General features: G+C 41.2%; 1 protein-coding gene across 3 annotated transcripts in view; it reads left to right on the top strand.

Moving 5' to 3' along the window:
• KLF3 (Kruppel like factor 3) overlaps positions 1 to 24,474 on the top strand; it is a 34,706-nt gene extending 10,232 nt beyond the window's left edge. For all 3 annotated transcript variants that reach the window (XM_030314051.1, XM_030314052.1, XM_030314053.1), the window contains 5 exons: positions 4,438 to 4,533; positions 11,942 to 12,428; positions 13,104 to 13,254; positions 18,245 to 18,405; positions 20,458 to 24,474. In XM_030314051.1, coding sequence (XP_030169911.1) covers positions 4,477 to 4,533; positions 11,942 to 12,428; positions 13,104 to 13,254; positions 18,245 to 18,405; positions 20,458 to 20,639 — 1,038 coding nt within the window. In that variant the 5' untranslated portion in view covers positions 4,438 to 4,476 and the 3' untranslated portion in view covers positions 20,640 to 24,474. The remainder of the gene's footprint in view (positions 1 to 4,437; positions 4,534 to 11,941; positions 12,429 to 13,103; positions 13,255 to 18,244; positions 18,406 to 20,457) is intronic.
• The last annotated feature ends 3,103 nt before the right edge of the window (positions 24,475 to 27,577 follow it).

The following is a 27,577-nucleotide window of genomic DNA, read 5'->3' as shown; positions in this document are numbered from 1 at the left end:
AAACTTGCTCTAGCTTCTAGACAAGCTACTTTCAAAGGAAGTTTGGTGACATCATAGCTACCTCTTACATTAAGAGCTGTGTTTGTTTCTAGGCTCTGTCCCTCATTTGTACCCTCGTAAAGCAACTGTCGGGTAGGGAGGTGGTGGTGGACTGGATAGGACTGTGAGATGGAACTATATTGCTTCTGAAACTATGTAAATGGATTCACCAAAGCTTTTTAATACATAAATCACACATTCTTTCATTTTGGCAAAAATCTGGCCCTTATTTTGACTTCTGAAATGTCCAAAGTGTAAGTAGAGAGAGTGAAGGGAAATCTTTTTCTTCCTTTTGGGAGAAGATTCAGTTGTATCAGCCCTTCCCAGCAAAATAAAACAGGGAAGATGACATTGTTCCAGTTATGGAAAATGATTTTGGCAAGTTAAATACAGCTAAGATGGAAATGTATTAATGATTGGAAAATAGTTGTTAGAAAAAAACAGAACCACATTTGGGGCTCCTCATCTCTGGGATACCTACATAAAATGGTTACCAGAATTCCTGGGCCTGCTTAAAACCCACTAGGTTTAAAGACCCTGAGGTTGGCAAACACATTTTACTTCCTTCGTCCTTGGCTTCTAATACCTGTTGTAGTGCGCCACCTACTGGTTCTACTTAAGACTGCGGTCAGTGTTGGTGAACTAGATTTCCAACAGCATTTGCGTTTTACTTAGCCTTCTTTTCTAAGGAGGGCTGTATCCCCGGTACATGAGGTGCCCATGTGTAACAAAAGCCACTAAGTTCTAATTCTTTCAGTGCATAAACTACTTCTCAGTTCTACGGAAGGCACCTTGGAGACATTGCAGTCATTCTTCCGATTCTAGACCAAAATCCAAAGACAAGGTCAATGCCAGTAGCAAAAGTGGTCTCTTCAGAGATAGGTACAGTAGTTACAAAGTATAAGTTTTCCTGAAAATCAATAAACAGAAGCCCGATTTGCGTTAATGTGTTTGATTCTCTTCCTAAATTTGGTTTCTTTCTAGCTTAGCTTCCTTCCCTCTGTTGTTTCTATTAAAAGTTTTAATTATAGAAGTAATACATTTAAAAATTGGCACAGAGATGTGTGTGAAGTTGTCCCATCCCACCGCCCCTCCCAGGAAGGGCTGTCTTGTGAACAGTTCAGAGTGTTCCGTTTTCTTTGTGTGTCCCTCACCTTCTCATGTTCCATATCCTGTAGCTACCACTGAAAGTATAGTCAGTCATTTTAGAAACAACCAAATTGGGAGCAGAGTGTTAGTTAGACATGTAGATGGAACGGTGAGTGAGTTTCCTTCTGTTTGCAGTGATACTCGAATTCTGCACAGATTTTTATTGTCCAGCGATGCCTTGGTCAGCTAGGAGTTTCAAAATGAGATATTCTAATTCTACCACTCATTTTTCATTTACTAGCTGAAATACTTCTATAATGAGAAGTAGCCCTTGGCCGGCGATTGAGTTACTCTTGAGGTACAGTTCTGAACAAATAAGCATACCTTTACAATTATTTTTTAATAAGATAAACCAGTTTCATTAGGGCACATGCTTTCTGCGAGACTTTTTTCTCCTGATTACAAGTCTCATGAAACATTAATTTCCTTAAATTTAGATAAAAGGTAAAAATTGAAAATGCCAGTGATTTGTATAATGTCTTGAAATGATAAGAGATATAGTAGGCTAATGTGTCATTCACTTCTAAATGGATTTGGTCGTCACTGCTGTGGGCAGTAGGAAACGTCATTAAAGGCTTTATGAGCTAAATGGTGGCATTAGAATTTGACCCAGAGTCCGTCTCCTGATGCCATTGTGTGCTCTTAGCTGGTAGTCAAGAGGGTAAGGTACCCTGAGGCGTGCACGTGCTGGGAAGCTATTGCAGTAGTACAGCTGGGAAGTGACAAGGTCTCATGTGACCTCAGGCAGGATGTAGGCAGCTAGTCACTTTTGAACTAAATTCAGTGTGAGTTTTTTTAAGGGTGGAGGGGACGGATCTCTAAGGCTAGGTCTCTTAGCAAAGAGGCAAATACTTGGCATTGCTCCAGAAGTTGGAACCAACAGATTTAGTATCATGTATACAGCATGTGTATCCAAAACCTGTGTACGTATTTGTTGGTAGAAACTGTTCACAGCACAAAGAGTTATGTTTTGCTTTAAATTTCATTTGATCTTCCTAAAACATTGCAGGTAAAGGAGGGGTCATCTACATTTTAACATGGGAGAAGGGTTGTCCTGTGGCAGGTCTCAGGCACATCTGCTTGAATCCGGAGAACAGGGCTTTTTCACTGTGCACCTGAGAAGAAGAGTGCTTTTATTTAGAAGGATTCTCATCGAGATGCCCTCTAGTAGAGTGGATGAATCCCTAAGAGTAAATTAAATTTAAAAGGCTTGGGGGAGGGGTGGCCAGCCAAGGGTCAGGGCTGCTGAATTACCTGACCTCATTGATGTAAGCAGGAGATCTCACATCCTTTGTTTCCACTGCGAGGCACTGGACAGCGATTCTTAGAACCCTATCCATCTCTGCAGCTGCGAGGCTGGGAACTGGTTAATAATAGATCCTAAAACACAAAAGGGGTTTTCATCCTTCATTATGAAATCATCCATTTTTCACTGGCTGTTGGGGTTTGTTTTTGCTGGCACACATAAGAGGGTATTAGCACCATTGATTTGAGCAGCCTGGTATCAAATTGTGTTCACAGATTATAATACATACTGTGATGCAGGAAAATAAAATTCGAAGTCAGAGCCTTATGTTGAGTTAACGATGAGACTCACGTGTTGTCATGAGACCCAGAACAGTGTTTCTTCAACAGAGCAAGGGAGCACTAAGAATGCACAGTATTACTTTTATAATTGTACGTGAAGGTTTCTTAGTATATAACGCAGCGTGCATGGATATGACGCACTACAGGACCGCTGTCGTGGAAGTTGGGGTGGGAATGGGGAGTTTTAACACGGAAATACAGGAAGTAACCTAGAACTAGAGACTTCTGCAGCTTTTTCAGGTAGAATGCAGTCCAGAACTTAATTCACTTTTCGACCCGAACCAAAGTGGTCCAATAAAGATCTTGCCTTTAACCAAAGCTCTGAACCCTTAAACCAAATTTGAATAGTAGGTGCCTGAAGCAGGTTTTTGAAGATCTGGGTAGTAGCCAGGCAGTGATTCCAAAAGCTATGTTGAGCAGACTGAATATCTTGTCTTGTGGGCAAGGGGTTGGCTTGATGTCGATTAGTGCCGAAGTGAACCAGTACAGAACACAGGAGGGAAGGGATAATAGGAGCATAACAGTAGAAGAGAAGAGTAAGGCCAGACAAGATTAAGATGGACATTTCCTTTACATCAGGCTAAAGATTGGCTTATTTCCTAATGAGGAATTGGAGTGAATACAGACTAACAGTCTTCATGTGTGAAACGTGCTTAGAAAACAATGGGCAGGGGGGCTGGGGGGGGCAGCTCGAGACCTGAATATAGGCATTTCACTCCAGGAGACATGCAGGTGCTACATAAAGATGGAGAAGATTCAACTTGAATAATCACATCAATTTCGAATATAAATAGTTTGCCATTTTGAAACAAACTAGCAGTTTTTATTTTTTTAAGTGGTAATACACATTGCAGGTGGGCATGTTGGGAAATGGGTTCTATTTTATCTGTGGGAATAGTAGAGCAGTTTTCCTGGATGATACATCAAATGGTTTGGAAAATATACGTGCTTCTCATCCAAGAATTCCCCTACGTAAAATTTACCCCATTTAAGAATGTGCAGGACATGAGTATGAAGACACTGCCATCCATAATGGCGAAAATTTAGAAGCAACCTAACTGCCCAACAGAAGGGGATAATATAAATAACCTGATCTGTTCGCACAGTGGCACACGGAATTTGATGGTACGGAACCACACTTACTGAAAAACATTTGCCCAGTCAGTTGTCAAGTGAAATTATGAGCATGCATATTACAATCCTTTTAAAAAGAGAGTTTGGAAGGATAAAAACAAAGATATCAATGATGATTGGTTCTAGGTTTTCTTTTGGTTGTCTTGTTTTTTTCTTGAGTTTTCTGTAATGAACATAAGGAAAAATGTTTCACATTCATATGTGATGTGAACTTCTGTTGAGTTGTACAGCAGTCTTAAGCAAGCTTTGTTGCTCAGAAGGGGCTGTACGTATTGTTCCAGAAATGTCAGGGTTTATGTATTTGAGTTAGAAATGCCAGTTGGCTCTCATCTACTTATGACCATGGAATCTGGTTTTAATTATGTAAAATGGCATCTTTCATAGGTAAGGAAAATAAATTCCAGCCATTCCGGGGCTAGGGGAGAGGAAGGAGCAGAGAAGGGGCTTGAGGAATATTACGTTTTATTTTTACTGGTTTATATTAAGGTAACCTTGGGATTTATTTGGACACCTTGTTTTGTTTTCTAGGCCAAACACCAGAGCACCCTAGAAAGCTTAACTAAAAGAATGCTCATGTTTGACCCAGTCCCTGTCAAGCAAGAGGCCATGGACCCTGTCTCCGTGGTAAGTTTTCCAAAATTGAACACCTCTTCTTATCTATTCCAAGTGGCAAGAACATTATTGTGTGTTGTGTTATTCCTTAAAGTTACTCATCATTTGACAGGCATTTGGTGAACAAACTTTTCTCAAAGCCTCAGGGAGTAAGTGGAGCAAATACCCCCCAGCAACCGTGCGCCCTTGTATAAATGAGATCCACATCTCAAGACCTGTGCCCAACGCTCCTCAGGGTGTGATCGCACCGAACTTGGGTCATAGGCAAATCTGGTCATGACAGAAGTAGACTTACAGAAACTCCTCAGTTACCAGCTTTTTAGTTTGGGCTCTCGGGATTATTGGTTTCAGCCGAAAAAAGTTCAGCCAGACTGATTTTTAAAAATTAATGTGGATCTGGGGACATTGAAAAAGAAGAAAAATCCTGTACTCAATGTTTATCATGGTTAGGAAGCAATTTTTGAATGTACTTTTATAAGAAATCTGCATCAAGAACATGATTATTTTGAGGTTTTTTTTTTTTTTATTGAAGATCACCCCAATTATATAGAAAGAAGATTTTCTTTAAAATGTTTGTGAATGTCCTTTTTTTAATACAGGAAGAAAAAAAATATTCCAGTTTGTCTCATTTGGTGTTCAGCATGTCCTTCACAGAGCTGATTTAAAAAGATGAAACCTAAAAAAAAAAAAAGTCCTCATTCCTGCATGTAAATGCATTCAGAATAAAAAGATTTGCTTAAAAACCTATGACAGCAGCTATGCTGAGCTGTGACTGTATGAGATGGCTGAGGAGAAGCTAGCGAAGGAGAGAACTTGGCCGGGAGAACGGGATTCCTTTCCACTTGGGAGAGTCTGGCTGGGAGGGAATCTTGTTCCGTGTGTCTTTCAACACCTTTGTGCTAAGCTAGCCCTCTGTGGGCCCGGCCCATCTAGATGCTTCTCCCCGCAGGTGGCTAGGAGTTTGGCCAGGTGTTTCTGTAGGTACAACCCTGGTGCTGTGAACATGGGGCACGGACAAGGACAGAAAGGGGTCCAAGGACTTCGAGTCAGGGGGTGGCGTCCACCTACGGTGATCTGGTTGAGTGAATATGAAGTAACAAGACAGTGCTCCCACTGTGCCTTGCTCTTTTCTTCCATGGCTTGGAAAATAGTCACAAGGGGAAAAACTTGGCCTGCGTTGTGTATCTGAAGGTTGGTAATGACACGCTTGCAAAATTAGATCATCCTTATGCATCGGCTGCCGAGGCTCCTGCCAAAAATGTTTATACAAGACACAGGGGTCACTCGGAGGCCCTTGGAACTGAGTTGCCATGGATATTACTAAGCCAGTGAAGTGTTTACCACTGTGTACAATGAAAAGTTAGGTCCAAGTGGCTTTAAGGAAATAACATTTACATTCCAGCATGATAACTGGATAACCAAGTGTCTGAATGTGATAATAACCGAGCAGTGAGAACTTCATTAATCAAAAAAGTAAATTGACTTCTGATGTTATTTCGTGCTGTCCCCGTATTCATCAACCCCTTACACCAAACTATTGCATGATCACATTGGAGGAAAATTGAGGTGTAAAATTTCCCTATTAATTATATCCTTGAAATATGAATAGGTTTTTAGTACTGGAGAAGATGATTAATTTTATAAATGATGCAGAACCATCTTTGATGCATTTAATATTCAGTATACTTCCCATGCTTTTAATCAAGCATGAAAATATGGCTCAGGAGCCAATTTAAAGCTCAAATGAAGATTCACATTGCTAAGTTGGTGTGAGATAATTAAGTGTAAGGAAATGCACTTGACTGAAAAAAAAGGAAATAAAATGAATTTGAAGTAACAGTTATACTTATAATGCTGTAACTTATATAAATATATGAAGTTAAAATATGTAGAAGGAAATTTGCAATTAATGGTCTCTAGTTTTCAACTTTCAGCTAGCACTTAGAGAATTTAATTAGATCATTTCACCAAAAGTTAGTGTCAGTCCTTACAATGAAATTTCTTTTTCCTGCTTCAGCAAAACCTCAGTTAGTGGAAACATTTGGGGAGTGGGATGTTGTTATTATTTTAGTTAACAAAGTTAAATAAAAAGCTTTTGTTTCCACTCGGGAATCTTCAAATTTTATCTCTCCTGCCTCTGTAGGTGGAGTGTGCTAAACCTAATTTATTATTCCTTTATTCCTTTTTTTTTTTTTTTTTAATTCCACCTTTGACCTGAAGGCTGATTACCTATTTGGCATTTTGCTACAGTTTAGAGAAAGTAAAGAAGTGTCATTTCTCTCTTAGTGAAATAGAAGCCTTCAATGCCATCCTCTGCTAATAAACCTTGTGCTTGGAGGCAAACACTAAGTTTTTGGATTGCCCTATTAAAATTTGCAAGAATGGGGAACAGAGTAGAAACCCACCCTGTGCTGTATTCTGCTACTTACTATCGATGCAATGTTGGCAAACCACCAGCAGCTCCTGGAGCCTCTTTTCTTTTTAATTTGTAAAATTGGAGATGATCACATATAGAATACGAGGTAGCATGTGAATATAGAATGCACATGTAAAAGAAATTGCTTTCTTGAAAGCATTTGAGTACACTTTCAAAGAAGGTTGAAAATTAATTTAATTCAGGAAGTGAGAAAGAAGACAAAGTTTTAAAAAGTATTTTCATATTTTATCCCTATAGGAAGATTAGTTTTGAAGAAAGGAAGTGTTTTGTTTTTGTTTGTTTGTTTGTTTTTTGTTTTTTTCTTGTAATGAAAATTGTCCCTCTAACAGACTCCTTCCAGGTTGAGAAGTACTTAAAATCAGTAGTGCCTCTGTTCTGTTCCAACAGAAACACATGACTTTTCTGAGCCTGGTAGAAAGAGAGCTTTCTACTTTTGTTTGCATAGAAGGGTATGACATTTGCTGTTTCCAGAGTGTCTGTTTATACACGCACCACGCCTTCTTGCACTGGGAACCCCACCCTTGGTATGAAGATTCCTTTGACTTGCCATTGCCCTGTCACGGATGTTCACTCTTTTTTTTCATATTAATGAGCAGTGAAATAGAGACTCCATCCATGTTTCGTGCACAGTCCACTTAAACTGTCTTGGGATGGAAAACTCACCAAAACCATTCCCCATAAAACAAGAAATGACTGAAATTCTCACTTAAGTACAGTGATAGCTTTGAAAAATCATCCAAACCCTGTGCCTTTATCCCCGTCACAATTAAAATCATTATTTTGGAGAATCAAAAGAACTGATACTTTCCTTGGTCTTGACAGTAGTAAAAACTTGCTCAGAGGGTGCATTAATTCACTTCATTCATTCATCAAGTGTTTGGTGAGCACCCGTGCCAGACCCTCATCTCTCATTCTAATGAGAGGAAGTGATCCTCAAATGAATTACATGTGGTGTGCGGCTTGAACACGTGAATGTCAGTTACAACTCAGAAAGTACAACCCACGGCCACCCCTAGTGAGGGCCAGAAGGTCCTAGAGACCCTTGCCAGAGTCTGGTCTGCAGGCTGCTCTGCTCCAGCATATCAGGCATCCTTGGGTAAGCAGTCTGCACTGGGGCATTGGGTTTCCATCAGTGGCCAGAGGAGCCTTTTCTACTTCATCAGCACTTGCCTCCTATTTGGATTTGGTGCTAGGGCAGCACTTATTTGCACTGCTTTGTTAGAAGACTGCAAAGGTCTGGAACAGAGCAGAAGCAACTATTACCAGGGTGTACTCAGTTAAAGCACACACCCGCAGCAAGCCCTGGATGGGTCCTTAGGCTGTGGAGAACCAGACTGCTGCAGGCTGATTGTAGTAGCTTGTGTCCTCCACCCAAATAACTAAAGCACACACGTCCTATAGAAGGTTCTGATGAACATTGCTAAGGAATTTTCTAGTGAGATGGTTTGAGAAACCACATTTCTTAACCCTTTTACAAGGCAGTCAGACTGAAGATAGTTAATTGTGTACTCTGTTGTGTATCCAAATGTGTACCCTCCTCCTTTTGGCCCCATAGCCTTGCAAACACCGCCCATCACATCGGAATGGGGGACGGAGTGGGGGGGCATTCACTGGAGAGCATACTCAGCAGAAATGTGCATCATGTTTCTAAAACTGGGCTTTATGTATGGCTTTCTCTTTTTTTTTATGGCTTGAGAAACCTGAGAATATTATTAAATCTGCAAATCTCCCAGGTTCTAAATTCCTACTTTCCTTAAACTCACCTCACAGTTAGAAAAAACCCAGCAATGACAGCAATAAAAGTGTGTCCTCATTTTGCTTTCTATTTAACTGCCAATAACTTGGCATTAAAATCTAGGTCATAGGGAGGTCTTTGAAGAATAGGGCTGAAAATATGGGAGCAGCTACATTTTGGTGAGTAGAAACAATTGGGAAAATGCTTTCCACTTCCTAAATTTTTGTTTCTAGCACCAGAACTTTTGCCCTTTTGAGATTTATAGAAGGCATGTTAACCTTGAGAACCAGAAGAAGTCGTTTCCCCCCTGTATTTAATTATGTCTTCAAACCCTTATTGTACATACTAGAATTTGTTTTCTTTTCTTTTTTTTTTTTTCTGTTAGTGAATCTGTGCCTCTTAATGTTCTTTATTTTAATATTTAAATGTAAATGTATTTAATATTATTATGGCTGCATGTTTGGGTCTCTCACCTTTGGTGGACTTATGTGTGCCTGGTTCTAAAGAACCCTTTTGATCCTTTCCCCTTTTGATTCTTGATACCTAACTCAAAGCTGTCTTTAAAGACAACCACTTACATATTTTGCATTTCCTGATTGTATATCCTTCCACATCCTTGTTTTTAAGCAGTATTATCAGTGAAAATTCTTTCCCCTTTTAAATTGTATTTGAATGATTTACCAAATTTTCATACTAGAAATTAGTGGTTTTATTCTGTATCTCTTTATCATTTACAGCTGTGCTGTTCAAAAGGGGTCTATGCACCTAGGGCCACTCCCCAGAAATTCAGAATCTGCATTTTAACAAGATCGTCTGGTGACTTCGTGCACAGTAAAGTTTGAGAAGCCCTGATTGGGAAGTTCAAATCCATTATAGTGCAACTCCTTGTCTAGAAAGAGAAGGGACTTCGAGCACCACAGTGTGTGTTAAGCTCCTTATCTCATTGAATCCAATTTTAATTTTAACCTCACGACCTCCTAGGATACGGGTGTTCAATGTCACCTTGACAAGTTTTGCCATATCCTCATGGCACCTGCACTTCTAATATTTAGTAATTTTTCTTGCCCTCTTTTTTGTAGAATTGCTTTTTTAACGTAATAAATTTTTTCTGAAAAGGAAGTTTATATCACTACTGTAAAAAAAAGTTTTTTTTTCTTGCGCATTTAAATAAACACGTAACCATTTTAAAGCACTGTGTATTTTTTGTGTATTCTCGAAGTATCTTCGGTACCCCCAGAGAGACGTGCACCATACTGCAAGAATCACTGCTCTACGAGATTACAGAGATTGCTTTGGCAGGGATAAAGAAGGGACAGAAGAACAAAACACATAATCTTAACGATGAGAAACTGACTTCAAAAGCAGATAAAGATAAATACTGCCAGGTCCCATGCTGCCCAGGAGAAGGGAGTTTTAGAAGCAGCTCTGGGGATTCTGATGCATAGCCAGGTGGAGATTTCACTTGTGGAGTCCCAGAAAGGAAAGGATGTGATCTCGGTAGTAATCCCAGTTAAAAAAAACAAAAAACAAAAAACACCACTGCTGACCCACAATTATTTATTACTCACAATAGTGGCCACTGGGGGACTGGGGTAGCCCAGAAATTTATCATGCATTTAAGCTCCATTCGTGGGTTTTCTTGGTTGCGTCATGAGCTGGTACTGCCTCAGAATCTGGAATGCATAGGCTTTTAGAGCTGGAAGAGAGGCATAGCATGTGGCTGATCACTTTCACTATACAATATTCAAATACAAGTAGTTTTCTGCAGATGGACTTGACATGTTATCACTAAAAATTTCAGCTTCCCTAAAATACCTACGAGTAAAGGAAATAGCTTATATTGAGTTTAATTTTTTATAAAGCATCCAACAACAAAGACTTTTTTTCAAGTTTAGTTAAGGAATAGAAGTAATTCTTGTAGGGGTGCCTGGGTGGCTCAGTCGCTTAAGTGTCCGACTCTTGATCTCAGCTCAGGCAGTGATCTCATGGTTCATGAGATTGAGCCCTGTGTCAGGCTCTGCACTGATGGTGTGGAGACTGCTTGGGATTCTCTCTCTCTGTGTCCCTCCCCAGCTGGTGCGCTCTCTCTCTCCCTCTCTCTCTCTCTCTCTCTCTCTCTCAAAATATCAATAGATAAACTTTAAAAAACATTTTTTTTAAAAGTAACTCTAGTGAATTCCCTGGCCAAGGACCACACCCATAGTATGCAATGATTAAGATTGATTTGTATTTAAAGTTGGTAATATTCCATTATTCTGAATCCATAAGAGAGAAAGGTATTTAAAGATAAATTAGGTCAATTGTAAGACAGACCTTAGTTTTTTGGAGGAAACAGACCATTGATCATCCTCTTTTGATGAGGTGGCAGCAAGGTATAGAGGTGCAGACACTGGACCTTGGTTTGTGTGCAAGTCAAAGTCACTTCAAGCATCACGGGACCTTGTTTGTGTCATATTAGCTGTTTCTTATAGTTCTGTGTCACGCACAAATTTGGAAATCAGGTCACCTTCAGCTTCATTCAAACTGTTGGAATAAGACCATTGAATGCGTTGGGGCCATGGATATGATTACACTGTGGTGGGTGACCTTCAAAATATAGGTGGGGAGGATGACTGACCATCCTGATTGCCTGAGACTGTAGTGTCTCCTGGGATGTAGGGCTATTACTGCTAAAACCAGACCACAGACCATCCCAGGAAAACCAGGACTGTGGTCACCCTAGTCATGGTTGGTCACCAGCTAAAGCCCCCTGCCCGCAAAGGTACTACTGTGCAGCTGTTTCTCCATATTATACACAAGTGTGTCGTGAGACTGTAAATGCCCTGCTGAGGTGAAGGATGGAGAGCATTTCCTGCCGACCCAGAAGCCCCGTCAGCAAAGCAACAAGGTTCATTGGCTTGGCTGGTTGTTGGTGAACCCCAACACGGAACTTCTCCCGATAAAGGCCCACGAGTCTTCTGTTTATAACCTGTTTCAGAATTTTGCCGGGTGTCAACCTCAACCTTAACATTTGACATGGGAAACATCTTAGAATTAAATGTGAGGTTTTTCACGGTTATCCCGTTAACCTTAAAGTTTACTAGACCAGCCCCCTCCTAACGTTTTCAAGGGTCGGTATCTAAATGTAAACCGCTTTTGGAGGTCCATGTAACTGAGAGCACCTTCTTGCACCTTTTCGTCTTAGTTCATGTTTCAGGCGAATGCACCTGTGTCACTGCTTGTACGTTTCTGTTTCTCCTTCCCAATAGTCATACCCATCTAATTACATGGAGTCAATGAAGCCCAACAAGTACGGAGTCATCTACTCCACGCCGTTACCTGATAAGTTCTTCCAGACCCCGGAGGCCCTGTCTCACGGGATGCAGATGGAGCCAGTGGACCTGACCGTGAACAAGCGGAGTTCGCCGCCCTCTGCGGGGAATTCTCCTTCCTCACTGAAGTTCCAGCCCTCGCACCGGAGAGCCTCGCCTGGCCTGAGCATGCCTTCTTCCAGCCCACCGATGAAGAAGTACTCGCCGCCTCCCCCGGGCGTGCAGCCCTTCGGCGTGCCGCTGTCCATGCCCCCGGTGATGGCCGCCGCCCTGTCCCGGCACGGCATCCGCAGCCCCGGGATCCTGCCCGTCATCCAGCCCGTCGTGGTGCAGCCGGTCCCCTTCATGTACACCAGCCACCTCCAGCAGCCGCTCATGGTCTCCTTGTCGGAGGAGATGGAAAACTCAAATAGCAGCATGCAAGGTAACCGCCACTGGGGACAGCTCCGCGGCTCCCGCCTAGCATTGGGGTCTGCGCCCACCGGCTCTGCGGGGGCCACAGAGGAGGCAGCGACAGCGCCCCTGTACTCTTCAAGGAGCCATTCCCCTTAGAGCCTGCCCGCCTGAGGCGTTTCCTTTTGTTGGGGGAGGGGGGGCAAGTGTTGATACTGGAAGAGCTCCCAAGAATCAGGCTGTTTAATGAATGCCATGAAATGGTTACTTTTACTGCGTAATTGTCAACTTTGAGATACTAAAGATCCCAACTTTATATTTTGCTTCATTGAATGCCAACCAAAAAAGACATTAATTTAATAAATGCCTTTGATCATGGTGATAACTGAAGGTTACTAAAAGCCGCCTCGTTTACTGGCTGTTTGGAGGCAGAAGACTATGGGGTTAAGAGGTGATAACGCAAATTCCTAAGGAAGAACCATTTGGGGGCTGATGTGCTCAAAGTCCAGCTTCCTATGCATGCCACTTGCTGCCAGAGTGGTTGTCAGGGGAAACACACCCCGCAGATTTGTTTCCGCCATAATTTTGCTAAAGGCAAACAGATACTCCACACATCAGCGTTGTAGGTAGAAGCTGTGCACTAAACTTTTAAAAGCTGAAATTGGTAAATTGTACATGGAGTGACTTTTCTATTTTTATTTTTTAGTACCTGTAATTGAATCCTATGAGAAGCCTATATTACAGAAAAAAATTAAAATAGAACCTGGGATTGAACCACAGAGGACAGATTATTATCCTGAAGAAATGTCACCCCCTTTAATGAACTCAGTGTCCCCCCCGCAAGCACTGTTGCAAGAGTAAGTATGTTCAGGTCTACCCGACATTGGCGTAGCAGCGTGCATCTTGGGACCTGGAATGGAAGTGCAGACTTCCAACTCAGGGTGTGGTGTGGATTGCCAGGGACACCTCGCAGTAGGGGGCCGCCACTGGGAAAACGGGAAAATCTCCGAAGACAATGTGTCCCACTATATGGACTGTCTTATAACATTTACGTCAAGTTTGCAGTAAATCGGTCACTCGTGATTTTGCCACCTTGTCATGTAAATCATTTTTATTCTTTTTTTTTTAAATCCTTCCAGACTGTACACAGGTTTCCCATAATCTTAATCCCCATATGGATTGAATTTGGTATTCCAGATAGTCTACTTAAGGTTGGATCATGAAAACTTTATAGGACATACATCGTCCTTCCAATTGTCACTTCTAATACTGTTTCTACGAAGGGGCATCACAAGCCCAAAGGAGTCACTCCAAAAAAGGCCTGGGAATAGTGGTGGCAACAGAAAGTTGCCCATGTAGCTCAGAGAAGTTAAGCATTGGAGTAACCCACCCGCTATCTCTGGTGTTTGAAAATCACATCTGCCCTTGGAATGTTCAGTCTGCTTCAGAACTGCCGTCCAGTAGGAAGGTTTCTGTATCAGTCTACATCCAAGCACTGAACTGTAGTTTGTGTTAGGTCTAACTCGCTATAATGTGGTGGCGTCATACACAAGTTAAATGGCATCATTGATGGGATTTGCAACAATAGATATCCTTGCCTTCTACCAGTGATTACACTGGAGGCTGTGTTTGTAGTAGCTAAGAAGGTGACCTTTGGATTGGACATCTTGGATCCCAGCTCTGCTCTCCACCATATGTATGACCTTGGGCTTGTCACTTAATCTTGCCTTGTTTCCTCTTTATTTGCATTATTGATTATAATTATTTTTCTTGTAATTGTCTTGTGTTATGGCTCTTTCAAGGTTGGATTTAATGACCAGCTTCCTAGTACAAAGGCAACAGTTATTGTTTCCTCCGGGACCCTTCCATCTTCTTTCTCCCATATCACTTTTTTCCAACTTGAAACAATGTTCTGCCCACCTTTCTACGTCATCTTTTCCCCTCTCCCTTACACAGTTAATTCTGCAACAGAATGTGAATTCTCTGGCTTTCAAACAGCTATTTTCTGGAACTTAAAACATATTCTAGTTCTATCCACAGTCAACCCAAGTAGGTGCCTTCGTAGTAGGTCACGTTAATTGCCCATTGTACCAAATCGTAGTTATTTGGGGGGAGGAGGTAGTTGGCCTTTACTCCCTGATAGGCGAAGAAGAGAATGGAATCCTATGACCAGCCACATCAGCAGGGAGAGAGTGTGTCTGATGGACTTGTACATTATTACCTTTCACAATTGCATAATGCCCCCGCCCCCCATGAAACTTTCCCAGATGTTTTCAAAGGAGTTATTTCATTCCCCCATAACAAGCATGTGGGAGTCAGAGCAAATGGAGAACTGATGAGCCAAGACATGAGATAACTCGCCTTATAATCATACTGTGAACAGCAGGGGGGCCTGGGTTTGACCTCCTGTCACCAGATGACTGCTCTTCCTGCCACGTTGTCCATATCTAACCAGTGCATCCCACCCCTGCTCTCAGGTGAAAGGGAACACAGAAGGACTAGCCAAAATAGACACATCTTCTAGACTGAGTTACCTCCTTTTTTTTTTTTTTTTTTTTTTTTTTATGATGCCAGGTGTCTCTGGCAAGTTAACTGGCAACGTGACTTGCACGTGTCATTGTTCCTGCACAGGTGATGAAAAAGATGCTGTAAAACTAAGTAAAGCCACGTGCCCAAGAGAGAGGAATCCATTGACTGAAGAAGGGTTATTCCAAAGTCGAGGTTATTATGAATTACATTGTAAAACATTACAGAAGAAAAATACTTGAAGGCTGTATTCTGCTACTGAAAGAAAATATTTTTTCTCATTTTAAGTTAAGATTCTTTTGACGATCTCAAGCTCAGTGGCTTTTAATGATTAATGAGTAATATGCTTATGTTAATGCTGACCCAAGAATGCATTTTGCTCCTCAAGAAATTCAACAGATTAGCCACAACTGGGACGTGTAGTCTTTAAGCAGTTCTCTCACAGATGTGATTAAGTAATGTCTTGGAGTGTGCCCAGTAGCAGCCCACATAGGAAACCAGCTAGCCAGGAAAGAATCGATTGAAACCAAGTGCCTAGTCCCATTGCAGTGAGGCAGGCCCGATAATATTTGCCTTCTGAAACCCTTCCTTGCCAAAGGTGGAATACAAAGTGCAGTTTGGAAACCCATTTGCTTGGACATAGAGTTACAGCTTTAGAATTATTTTTAAAGGCACTCAAATGGCTATCAGCTTCCTTTTTTTTTTTTTTTTTTTTTTTTTTTTTGTATCTTTACATATGTGAAGTGTATTTAGAGTGAAGAGCTTGAGGGTCAGATTTCCCCCATGTAATTGTGTGTGACTTCTAGCAAACTTAAGAGGGGGTCGGCTTAACTCAAAACAATGACCAGGTATCTGCTACGTAATAGCCGTTCTTATTTCTTGGTTGTAAGGATCCCAAACAGCGTCTTTAAAAGTGGGGAGTACAGAAAGAGTGAGTTCTATAGACCCTGCCCTCCAACCCCTGCCTGCACCAGTATCTGGCTCTTTAGAAATGGGGCGTGAATGATGCCACCTTTCAAGGTAGATGTCAGCTTGAGCAGAGATTTCCCTTTGTGGTGTGGGGACATCCCAAAAGAGCTCTTCACGAGATTCAACAGCCGTAGGCGCAAAGTTTGCAATTGGGTTCCTGAACCTCAAAATAGTAACAGTAATTAACCATAATATTTAGTAGATTTACATCTGGAACAGATGTTATCCTTCAGCGTGTTGTATACATTACCCACAACTTTCTAGGATCACATTATTATCATCGTCCCCATTCTACAGAGAGGCACAGGGAGAATACCTTGCCCGGGGTCACAGGGACTCGCAGTGACAGAGCTGGGATTTGATGTTGGAGCACACAGCCTTGTAATGTACCTTTGTATGCAAAATGAGCTGGAAAAGGCAGGCAAAACCAGTGCACAGAAACTGTTAGACACATTCCCAGCCCATAAAATCTAATAATTGGGAGAGACTTCCAAAGCCACCTGGGATACTCCCTCAGTATCCCAGAGGCATAGGAGATACAAATTAACCAACCATTCAGCTTTTTCCCCCAGCATTTTATTTCCTGAAGTTTTCTTAATGAAGATGAAACGTTTCAATCAAAGGCATTAAGGTTGAAAGTTAGAAATAAAATAAACTGACAACTCTTCTTTTTGTTGAAGGATTTTAAATTAATAATTTAGCTTTATAAACGCAACGTGTCCATAGACCTGTCACTTCTCTATTTTCTCTGTTTGTACATCTATATAATTGAAGTCCTTGTCCCCCTGCCCTCCCCCACTAGTTCATGTTCACTTTTCCATGTATCTGAACTTGGCTATTTTATCCTTCTGTATTGCTCCCACTAAACATCAAGGTAGGAAGGTAAAGTGATACTCAAAACTGACAGTTTTCTTTGCTACTAATAGATGTGAGGAATAAGTAAAATCACTTAAAATCAATGCCCCTTTTAGTCTTTTTCCACTTACTTCTTAGCATGCCTGGAAAAGTTACTGATAAGGAACATGTATTCAGATTTTTACCAAGATAAAAGCAAGTTTCATTTCAGGAGCTCCCTTTTGATTTTTATGGCGAAATTTTATCATCCTTTTTGAATCTCACAAGCTTGAGCATTTACGCTCATCAGATTCCCTCTCTCCTCGTCCACGCTTGTACAGAAAATTCATGGGTTATTTGGAACATTTTAAGAACTTTGGATTCAAATTTATAAGACGAGTCTTTCATTACTGTTGGAGGCCAGTTCCGTCAGCTTGTAATGTATCAAGTAATTAGTCGTTAGGAAGGCAAATGAATAGATTAGAATTTTTTAATTACTGACATTAATCAGCAGAGGAAGCCTGAGAAAGCTTTACAGACTTTCCCCAGCTCTTCCCCATCTGCCTCTTCTCTCCACCAGATTCCTTGAGAAAAAGAGAAAGTTTAGAGCAATGGTGTTGGACATGATTTGATTTCAAACCCACCCTGGAAAGGTGAGCCGACGCAGGAGTGGGTCTGGGTGAGCGGCCGCAGGAAGGCAGGGAGACGCCAGGTCCCGTGAGAGCCCGGGGCTGCACTTGGGAGCCATTGTCAGGACTGAGACACTTCCTTGCCTGACTGCTAGCGCTGCACCCAAATTCTCCCTCAGGCAGGAATAACAGTACCAGTAAAGGTTTGAGGTGGTGAAAACAGCAGTGCTGTTATTATCATTATTATTTTCTTTTTCTTTCTGTTTTTTTTTTTTTTTTTTTTGAAGGGCCAGAATTTGAAACTCAAATGTGAATTGGTCATCTTTGAGAGAAGCGAAATGCCAATTAGGTAAAGGATAAAATGTAGATACAGTAGGCATTGCCTGAGATTTGGGAATTCGACCTTTTTCATTTTTCCCTAAAGGACAGTGATGAAAATCAGGACAGCCTGCGAAAAGACATTCGCAGTGCTGAGCATCACTTAGTGCCACAAGCTACTATAAATAGGCAACTTTTTACTGAGGGAAAGAGACTCTCCTAGCTCCTCCATCTCCCTCTAGCATAGCACCTAACCCTTCTTACTGTCATTACTTATCTACATGTCTGTCTCCCCCTAGAGTGTGAGCTCCTCGAGGGCAGGAACCCTGTTTTTATTCATCTTTGTGTCCGGGTGCCAAGCACAGTGCCTGGCTCATGGTAGGTGCTCACTCAATGTTTGTTGAATGAATATAGCAGTGCTTCTTGGGTTGATCCGCTAATTTCCTTTTATTTATTTCGTTGGGTTTTTTTGTTTGTTTGTTTTTGCCTAGTGTCGTTAATGCCTTTGGTAGACGGAAGAAAAGGAAGAGCCTTTCACTCAATGTTTTACGTTTAACATTGGCTTTCATAGGAATCACCCTTCAGTCATAGTGCAACCGGGGAAGAGACCTTTACCTGTGGAATCTCCGGACACCCAGAGGAAGCGGAGGATACACAGGTGTGACTATGACGGATGCAACAAGGTGTATACTAAAAGCTCCCACTTGAAAGCGCACAGAAGAACACACACAGGTATCGGGAATATAAGACTCACTCCATCTTGCTTCTTAAGAAATATTAAAATGGAACGTCAAGAACAAACGTTCTAGCTCTCAGAGGTTATTATACTGAAATTGTTCCAGGCGTCTTGAAAGTTAGCAGAGTTGTCTACAGATGTCTCTGCTCATCGTGAAAAATGAGCCTTGTGATGAAGGGTTTATTTTTGTAATAAGTTACAGTAGATTAAAGGTTAATTCTGTAACAGTGGAGTTCTGTACTCTGCGTTTAAGGGACAGAGAGAGGGATGGAAAGGCTGCGGGAGCAGAGAGAAAAGTACTCTTAACCATGGGCCTGTCTCATCAAGGATGTGGCCTTCATATGGGCCATCATTTAATCAGTGTTGCCCATCATCGGATTCACAATGGCAAAACCCAGTTTTTTATGCAGAACAAACAAATGTAGCAGTTTACAGAAGTGGAATTCAAATGGAAGACTTGTTGAAAGAAAGAAAAGTAAAGATATTTGGGTGATTTGTGTCTTCCTAAAACTGAGGGAACTTCTGTGTTGTTGCCTGCGTATTTGTCCTAGGGTCTTTTTTATTCTGTCCAGTATTGACTATCGACCATGCAGCCGGATCTTACCAAAACTCATCATATGGGTGAAGAAAACATAAAACTGTTGCGTTTGCTCTTGAACATTTTGTAAGCAAAACATCTTAAGGAACCCATACACAAACGATTTACACCGCCTGATTAATTGCAGTCAGTATTGGTCCTTAATGTTTATAATAGGCCTCATCTGACCTAACCTCAAACCCTTCAGTGTGAAATTCTAGTATAACAGCAGTGGTCCCCGTGTACGTTTCCTTAACTCAGCATGTAGTTTGTTTGTTTGTTTTTGAGCCTTCTGTGAGTCATTTGTATTGGGAATGTTTACAAAAAGGGAGAATTTGGGATTTGGAAGAGAAAGGGGAAGGAAAGTGCTGGTGGTGTGGAAGTAAAGTTTTCAGTGACACCCCGGGAGAGAGAAAGCAGAGGGGAAGTCGGCTTGTGTACCACTGAGTTCTTGGGCTTTGTCGCGGTATAATTACAGAGGGAACTGAGGGCGATAGCCTTGTGTTCAGAGCAACATCCAATCAGCAATGCCAAGAAAACTAGTAAAAGCATCCCCAGGGCATTAATGGGACCCTACAGGTAGACATTACAAATTTCCAACCTAAGATTAAAAAGACATTGAATATTTGAGTAAGAATTTAGATGCAGGAAACATACCTCAGCGTTTATATTCAGTGAAGCAAAGCAGACAGTACAGTTCTGAATATCTCATTGAAATACCAAGGGATGTCAATCCTTAAAATGTCTAGAGAACAAGTGATAGTAAATGGGAATTAATTTGTGGTGATGCCCATTTGCCCATTAACATGTAAGATTGCCACGAACAATACTTTTCATTTGTAAGGGCCTTCGTACTAGCTCTCCCTAAGATTTCCCCCAAGGGTCTCCTGTTCCTCAGCTGCCTGTTACCATTATCCCACAGGACAGGGCTGGAGAAACCGGGCTTCTGACAGGGCAGGAAGGAATTACTGTGTTTTTAGTATGTCTGAATTAGAGCATTATACTTAGGCATAATTGCAGTCGATGAAACAAAAGAGAAGATGTTGAAATCGCTGCCAGATTTTTTGGTTGATAGAGGCTTCTCATTTTTAGGAAACTGTTGAAAGAGTGAGAAAAATCCCACAAACGCTAGCACCGCATATAACTAAGCACCTCGGTAGCTTTAAGACTTGGAGATAAACAAATACAGATCACCAGCTGTTTCCTAAGGTACCCATCCCTACCCTTGAGGGCAAAACCAAAATTATTTGCTAGCTCCTCAGAATGGATTTCAGTGGCTTTATACTTTAAGAACTCTTAAAATCCCATCCTTCTCCGCTGCCCACTTTTTTTTTTTTTTAGATGAACTTACCTTGGAGATACTATTTGCCAAGAGTTTTAGCTCAAAAATCTTAGCTTCACTATTTTTACTAATTAATAGCCTTTTGCCCTCAGAAAAAAAATAAGCTCTTTTCGTTTTTCCTTTTTGCAGGAGAAAAACCCTACAAATGTACTTGGGAAGGATGCACATGGAAGTTTGCTCGGTCTGATGAACTAACAAGACATTTCCGAAAACACACTGGAATCAAACCTTTCCAGTGCCCAGACTGTGACCGAAGCTTCTCCCGTTCTGACCACCTTGCCCTACATAGGAAACGCCACATGCTAGTTTGAATGCCTCCGTCCCCTGCCTCAACGTGGCTCCCCGTTCTCCCGGCTCTCTCTCTCTCTCTGTCCTCCTTCCCATTATCTAACTCATTTTTTACATGTACGTTTTAATTTTGATTCAGCTGGCCTGAATCTCTGAATTTATATCATTCAAGCTTCCATATGGTCAGTAGTAGATATTCTCTAATCCTCCTCTCCTTACCACGGGTCAGACCTAAAGAATGTGAACACTTTTTTTTTTTTTTTTTTTTTTTCCGGGGATGCTAAGCAAACCCTTCTTACAGATACGTTTAATGTAATGAGAACAAGGGAACATGTAAACTTAAAATAACCAATTGTCGGTTCCTCCATGTATTTCTCAAAAGAATGTCAAAGTAAATGTATTAGAAATACAGTATCCAGCCTGCTAGTCCTTGCCAGGGACGTTCATACCTCTGTGCCCTGTGATCGTATTTTGTGCTCGCCAGCAAGAAGGGTGGACCCTTTCCTCAGATTAACTAGAAGTGCAGCAAGATTTCAGGTAGGACGGTCAACTCGTCCATTGTCCTTCACAAATCCTGCTTGTCAACTTGGATTTATCACTTCATCTAAATTAAGTCCCTTATACTCCTTTGTGCCTGCAGCTAGTAAGGAGGCCTCTCCACCCCTGGAGGTGAGCCAGAGTTGCTGATTTAGGTCGGTGATGTCTGCCAGTTAAAGGCTGGATGCTATACTTGGATGGCACAGAGCCTGAACGAAGGGGCATTCATCAGGGGAGAAGCAGCGGGGGCAAAGGAGGAAGCCGGCCATTCCTCCTGGGCTGGGGCTTTTCGTTCAGTGAGGTTTCATCGTGTGGTTAGCTGTGCAGTGCTCTCCCAGAGCGGCCGTCTCTGTGTTTGGCTGTGCAGAAGCAGAGCCAGATGCTGATGGGGTTGTCCGTGCACCTGTCTCCATTCCTCTGATGTCCTTAATGTGGATCATCAAGCATTTGATAGTAGGGACACAAAAATATTTGCCCAGTAATGGTAAGAAAAATCTTTCAGATAAGAGTATGGATGATGGCCTTTCTTTTACCCAACCTACTCACAGGGTTTTTTGCAAACAGGGAAAACATTGAGCAGTAACCGTATTCCCATATCAAATGAATCATACAGCTTTTATACAGAAGCTCTTCTGTGTGAACTGTAAGGTGCCAAGGTGGCCGCCATTTGTGTTTGTGATACATATCATAAATAAGGATCTGCTAACGCTGTAGTAGATTCATTCAATTTAAGACCCGAGTGACACTATTTGTAAATATACCTAGTTGTGAAGCACACATACCTTCATTCGGGGGACAGATTTCTGAAAAATAAAGAAAACCACAGTTCAGGGATTCGCATATTAATAGCTCAAAAATTCCCAAGCATTTACTGTTGAGGAGCTGGAAATCAATCATTGTCAAGTATCCCGTCAGAAGAAGCTGAAAATGACTCGTGTTTATGTTAAAGATAAATAGCGCCATTATTTGGGGGAAGTTTTTTGTTTTTGTTTTTGTTTTCAAAAGCTGGCTTTTGAGCACCATAGTCTAAATGCCAATAAAAATAATTCATGCATAGAAATGTCATTGGTCCTCAATTTGAAGAAAGTGGGCGACGGTGGCCAAATGTGGGTGCATACAACGAAATGCGCCTTCACCCCTCGATAAAGGATGGAAGAGAAGAGAGAATGGAATCCTGAAGATTCAGCCCAGGCGCGACTCAGGATCCAACACAACCTTAACTGGGAGGAATACATTGTTCAACTGTTTTTAAAACATCAGTGAATGAGTGATTCTGGAGGCCTGCAAATCACGTGGGGAGCTTACTTTGACGGCGCTATGTTAATAAAAGTTAGTTGTAGGGACTGTGCACCTAAGAGATCCCACTCATCAGCCCTCTGAACCAGCTGAAAGGAAATGTGGAGAGACACAAAGTAATTTGTTACCTTCTTGGCACTTGGTTGTGATTCTCTCTCTCTTTTTTTTTTTTTTTTGTAAGCACTGCAGAATTTGTTTAGAATATTAAAACATCCTAATTGGGCTTTTTTTTTTTGTTTGTTTGTGTTGTTGCAACTATGACCTGAATTGAAAGATAAAAATGGCTCTTGGGAAAGTAGGTATTGTCTGTACTGTAAATGCTTTGTCACATTCATGCCAAAGTGTTTGTTTCTAGAAGTGATTCTTGTACAACACACTGAAGAATCAAGTTGGAATGCAAGGAACTTTTTTGTTTAATGGAGATAACCAGATTATGTGTTCCAACCCATATAGAAGGTAGGGGGGAAAAAAGGCAAGAAAGGGTAGAGTTGATCATCTTTGAATAATTAGCTTTGAGTGTGAGAGTCCAGTTAATAGAAAGCTTCGTAGGTTCTCATGAAATCTGATGTGTTTGTTATGGCATATTTAAATTTTGTTCAAAAGAGCAAGCAAGACCCTGCAAAGACTATTACATGACTATTCAGTTTGCTTAGATTGTGGTAACAGTTCATTAACAGATCCATTTTAACTCTGAAAGAAAAGGCAACCCAGAGAAGCCATTCTCTGTTCCCATGCTGGTCTGCATACTTTAGTTACCAATTGGCTCTTAACCAAATTTTTCTTTTTTATATATATATTTGTATTTACTATGATAGTTGAGAAATTTAGTCTCTTAGACATTTTTAGCTGTTATTGTGGAAGACCTCAAATACAGGATAAGATGCCCTTCAACATGTGGTTTTAACGATGTGCCATGTTACTATCAAAGGTGGTTTTAATTGCAATATTTTAAATTGATGCGAATGATCTGTAAACATGAGGTTAGTGTTGTATAAATTCTGTTAGAGTTTCTTTTGATTATTGTCCAAGTGTCGTCTTGGGGAAGTCAGAAAGTTTAAGGCTGAATCCATCATATTTTAGAGTTCTAAAATGTGAATCTACACCATAAATGGGCATTAACGTTCTAAATCACCTGGTATGGAGAATGTGTTAGCATAGCTGTGTTCAACTAAGGAAATGCTAAATACGTGGAAGTTTCAAGAGCCTTGGAACAGATTTATAGGGAACTGTAGATGTAAATGTATATTTTATTAAACACCCATCTGCACTATCAGTGTTGCACTAATGTGGAATTTGAAAGACTTTATTGCTGATACTGTATATCTGCACGTCATTCCTGATTAGATTGTTTTAAAGACAATCTCAAAGATCTAAGATTTTTAAATAATTTGGTTTGATAATATACAGTCATCTTGAAGGAATTGCTGTTATACATGAAGTTGCTCAGAGTTGTCTTTATTCTCTTCTTGGTCAAGGTTAACAGTTTCTAAATGATCGCAAATTCACTTAAATAATACATTTACAAAGCCATTTTACATGCATTAAACGAGGGCTACAATAATATTACGTTTTACAAATACTAGCACTTTTTTTTTTTTTTTTTGCTGTTATGTACTTAGTGTTAGAGGGTCAAAGTAATCTTTCTGCTTAGCATCTCTTAAACCATACCTGCAACTATAGCAGGATTATTACATTTACAGTACTTTAATACTTGTATAAACTATGCAGAAATTTTTAATAAAGTGTAATATATTTTATAAGCTAATAAGACTGAATGGGTAAAGGTTTTTAGCATGCGTTAGTATACTTGCAAATACTGAAACATTTTGGTAATCTTTCTTACTAAAGATGTGAATGTTTAATGTACCTTCTCTGTTTCTACTCTGTAGTCCGATGGGAATTCAGTAATGACATTTTGTCATGTCAAACTGTGAACATAAATTTGTACTGTACAGTCCTCATATACTATATACAGTATGCAATATATGTATTATATACTTGTTAATAAAACCATCAGAATATTAAGTGAGATCATGTGATTACTATACATACAGTGACCCCTAAGAGCAAAACTTAGCAATGTGACATGTAAGAGACATCACTTAGAAAGTTCAAAGTGAATCGTTCTTTGATAGGCAATTGTTGATGCAGGGAAAGAAAAATCAATCTAATGGGAAGATGAACTGAATGAGTGAACTTAGCTCTGAAGGTATGTCCCTGGTTTTCTGGTAGGAAAGTCTTCTGCAACAGGGAATCTTCAAACCATAAACTTGTAGACAACCCATCACGAATCCACAAACTTGCTGCATTCTTGGAATATTTTTTTGTCTATGACACCCACCTTCGTCCAACAAGGGTTTTCAGTGCCTTGTATTAAAAGATACAATGTATAATACTTTACATTTTTAAGTACAAGATCAGGATTCACAGCTTGGGGGGAAAGACAGTAACAGCATTAAATAATTCTGGGTAAACATTATTTTTCAAGCCTTCAGTAAGCCATGTCCATGGACACTGCTATGTCCTCAGCATCCCAGGAACAACAAATAGTTTCTGATGGGGATTTAGAGTTCTCGTTTAAAGGAAAATGGAATAACCTCTTTACTCTCCCCCTCCCCTTAAATGTAATTGAAACTAAGATACTGGCTTATTGATCTCTCAGCAGCTACCTTGAGCCTGGACTTTATCTTAGCATAACATGAGATGATGTCTGGCTGGCATTTACTACACGACACCACAGCTTGGAGAGGGGAAGGAGGTTGGGGAGAAGGCTGAACCCAAACTTTGGGGCACTCTATCAGGTTTCTCCAGGAAACTTCAGTGCTTTTACACTGAGATAGTTGACTGCAAACTCAAAAAGTATAACATATGACCATTACATCCCAATGGAACACTGGCTTGCATTAGTGCAGGTGATTAACTATAATCCTCCCACCATATTTCATGTATGAATGACATGGCATTTGCTGAGTTCAAAAGCAGACCCGTCCTTCTCAGGAGATACCATGTGAAAGTTGGATTCTGCCTGGGTGAGTGATCAGAATGGTGACAAGCGCAAAGAAACCAAATTTTTTGAGGAATGCGTGAGCAAAGCATGTTCACACACACACACACAAACACACACAAATGCATACTTATTGCCCAATATTTTAAATGCTGTCAGGTTAAAGAGATTAGGAGACTTATTGGGGGCAAGTTATCAATTCTAGGGTTCCTACGAGGAAAGAAGTGACTGTTCAGGGAAGGACAAATTGAGGTGATAGTAAAAACACCTACATAGAGATGTAAAAGTTAAACTGTTAGAGACAAGAGTGACCTGTGTGTATGCACAAAATGGATTGTCCTTCAAGGGTCCATTCATTTTAGGATGCATAAACAGCCTGTTACCTGGTCCTATACATGACCCAATCATAATCCTAGTCAATGGTAATGGTTCTGTATACATAGTAACTCCTAAATTAGAGTGGTGGATGCTATAAATTAGAATTCTGTTTAAATTTACTACTTTGGCAAGTGGCAGTTCTCATTAAATCTAGACAGGTTTATTGCTGTGAGTGCTGGTTTTGCATTCCCTATTGGTATCCTGAGTGGTCCGGGTTAAAGATAGAAGACAGAAGCTGGATCTTCAGGTTCCTAGACCATATCTCTCACACTTCTTAAATTTTTTTTTTTCAACGTTTATTTATTTTTGGACAGAGAGAGACAGAGCATGAATGGGGGAGGGGCAGAGAGAGAGGGAGACACAGAACCGGAAACAGGCTCCAGGCTCTGAGCCATCAGCCCAGAGCCCGACGCGGGGCTCGAACTCACAGACTGCGAGATCGTGACCTGGCTGAAGTCGGACGCTTAACCGACTGCGCCACCCAGGCGCCCCCATATCTCTCACACTTCTTAAGACTCAGTGACTCAATCAGGGTTCCCCAGAGAAAGAGAACATGAAGAGATGTATTGAGGAAATAGCTCACATGATTATGAAGGCTAGGAAGTCCCAAGCCAGAGACATGGAAAAACCAATAGTGTGATTAATTCTAATCCGAAGGTTCCAAAACCAGGAGAGCCAATGGTGTAAATCCCAGTCCAAGGGCAGAAGAAGACCAATGTCCCAGCTTGAGCACACAGGGAAGAAGCAAAAGGGCAAATTCCTTCTTTCTCCACCTTTTTGTTCTATTCAGGCCCTCAGTGGATTGGATGATACCTATCTACATGGGGAAGACAGTCTACTTGACTGAGTCCATAGGTTCAAAAATGTTAATCTGGGTGGCTAGTCAAGCATCCAACTCTCGATTTCAGCTCAGGTCATGATCTCATGGTTCTTGGGATCAAGCCCCACGTTGGGATCTATGCTGACAGCGCAGAGCATGCCTGGGATTCTCTCTCTCTCTCAAAAAAAATAAACATTTTTTTTTAATGTTAATCTCATCTAGAAACACCCTCACTGACACACCCAGAAATTATATTTAATCTGGGCACTCTGTAGCCCAGTCAAGTTGACATAAAATTAACCATTATGCTCAGGAACTCCAGCAGGCTAAGAACTCAGCCTCTAGAGAACTTAGAGGGAGGCCTTTGAGGACCTTCAAGGCTTGCCAATCTGCTCCATATCTCCTCCTGCAAAGTCCGACTGCTTCCCTGCCAGCTACATGCCTCTATGGCTTTGCTCATGTAATCCCTCCAAACAGCCAAACCAGCTTCTCCCACATCATCCTCAAGCCTCTCCTTCATGCTATACAACTTGACCCTGCCTTCCCTGAAATCACTCATTACACTCTGATTATTTGTCTAAGACTCCCTTCCCCACCAGAATGAAAACCCCATGGGCTGGGGTGGGATTTGTTCACCTCATGCCCTCCACAGCACACACAGAGACGACATCAGAAGTGCTTGACAGATTAGGTGAATCTGAGTTCTGGTCCAAGCTTTGGCACTAACATCTTTTCTCACCCCTTCATATCCAGTTAGCCACCTCTGAAACCTCTCCTGAATGTCCATTGCTGGTCCCTTGCCCTAGCCCAGGCCTCTGGGACTATCAGTGGAGTCCCTCACTCACCATCTCACTCCGACCATCCTCTCCACACCAGCCACCAGGACTATCCTTACAAAACAAAAATCTGATCATGTGATTCTGGTT

This window comes from Lynx canadensis, chromosome B1, assembly GCF_007474595.2.
Source record: "Lynx canadensis isolate LIC74 chromosome B1, mLynCan4.pri.v2, whole genome shotgun sequence".
Taxonomy (NCBI): Eukaryota; Metazoa; Chordata; class Mammalia; order Carnivora; family Felidae; genus Lynx; species Lynx canadensis.
The sequence above is the reverse complement of the archived record's forward strand: the minus strand, read 5'-3'. Positions and strand labels throughout refer to the sequence as shown.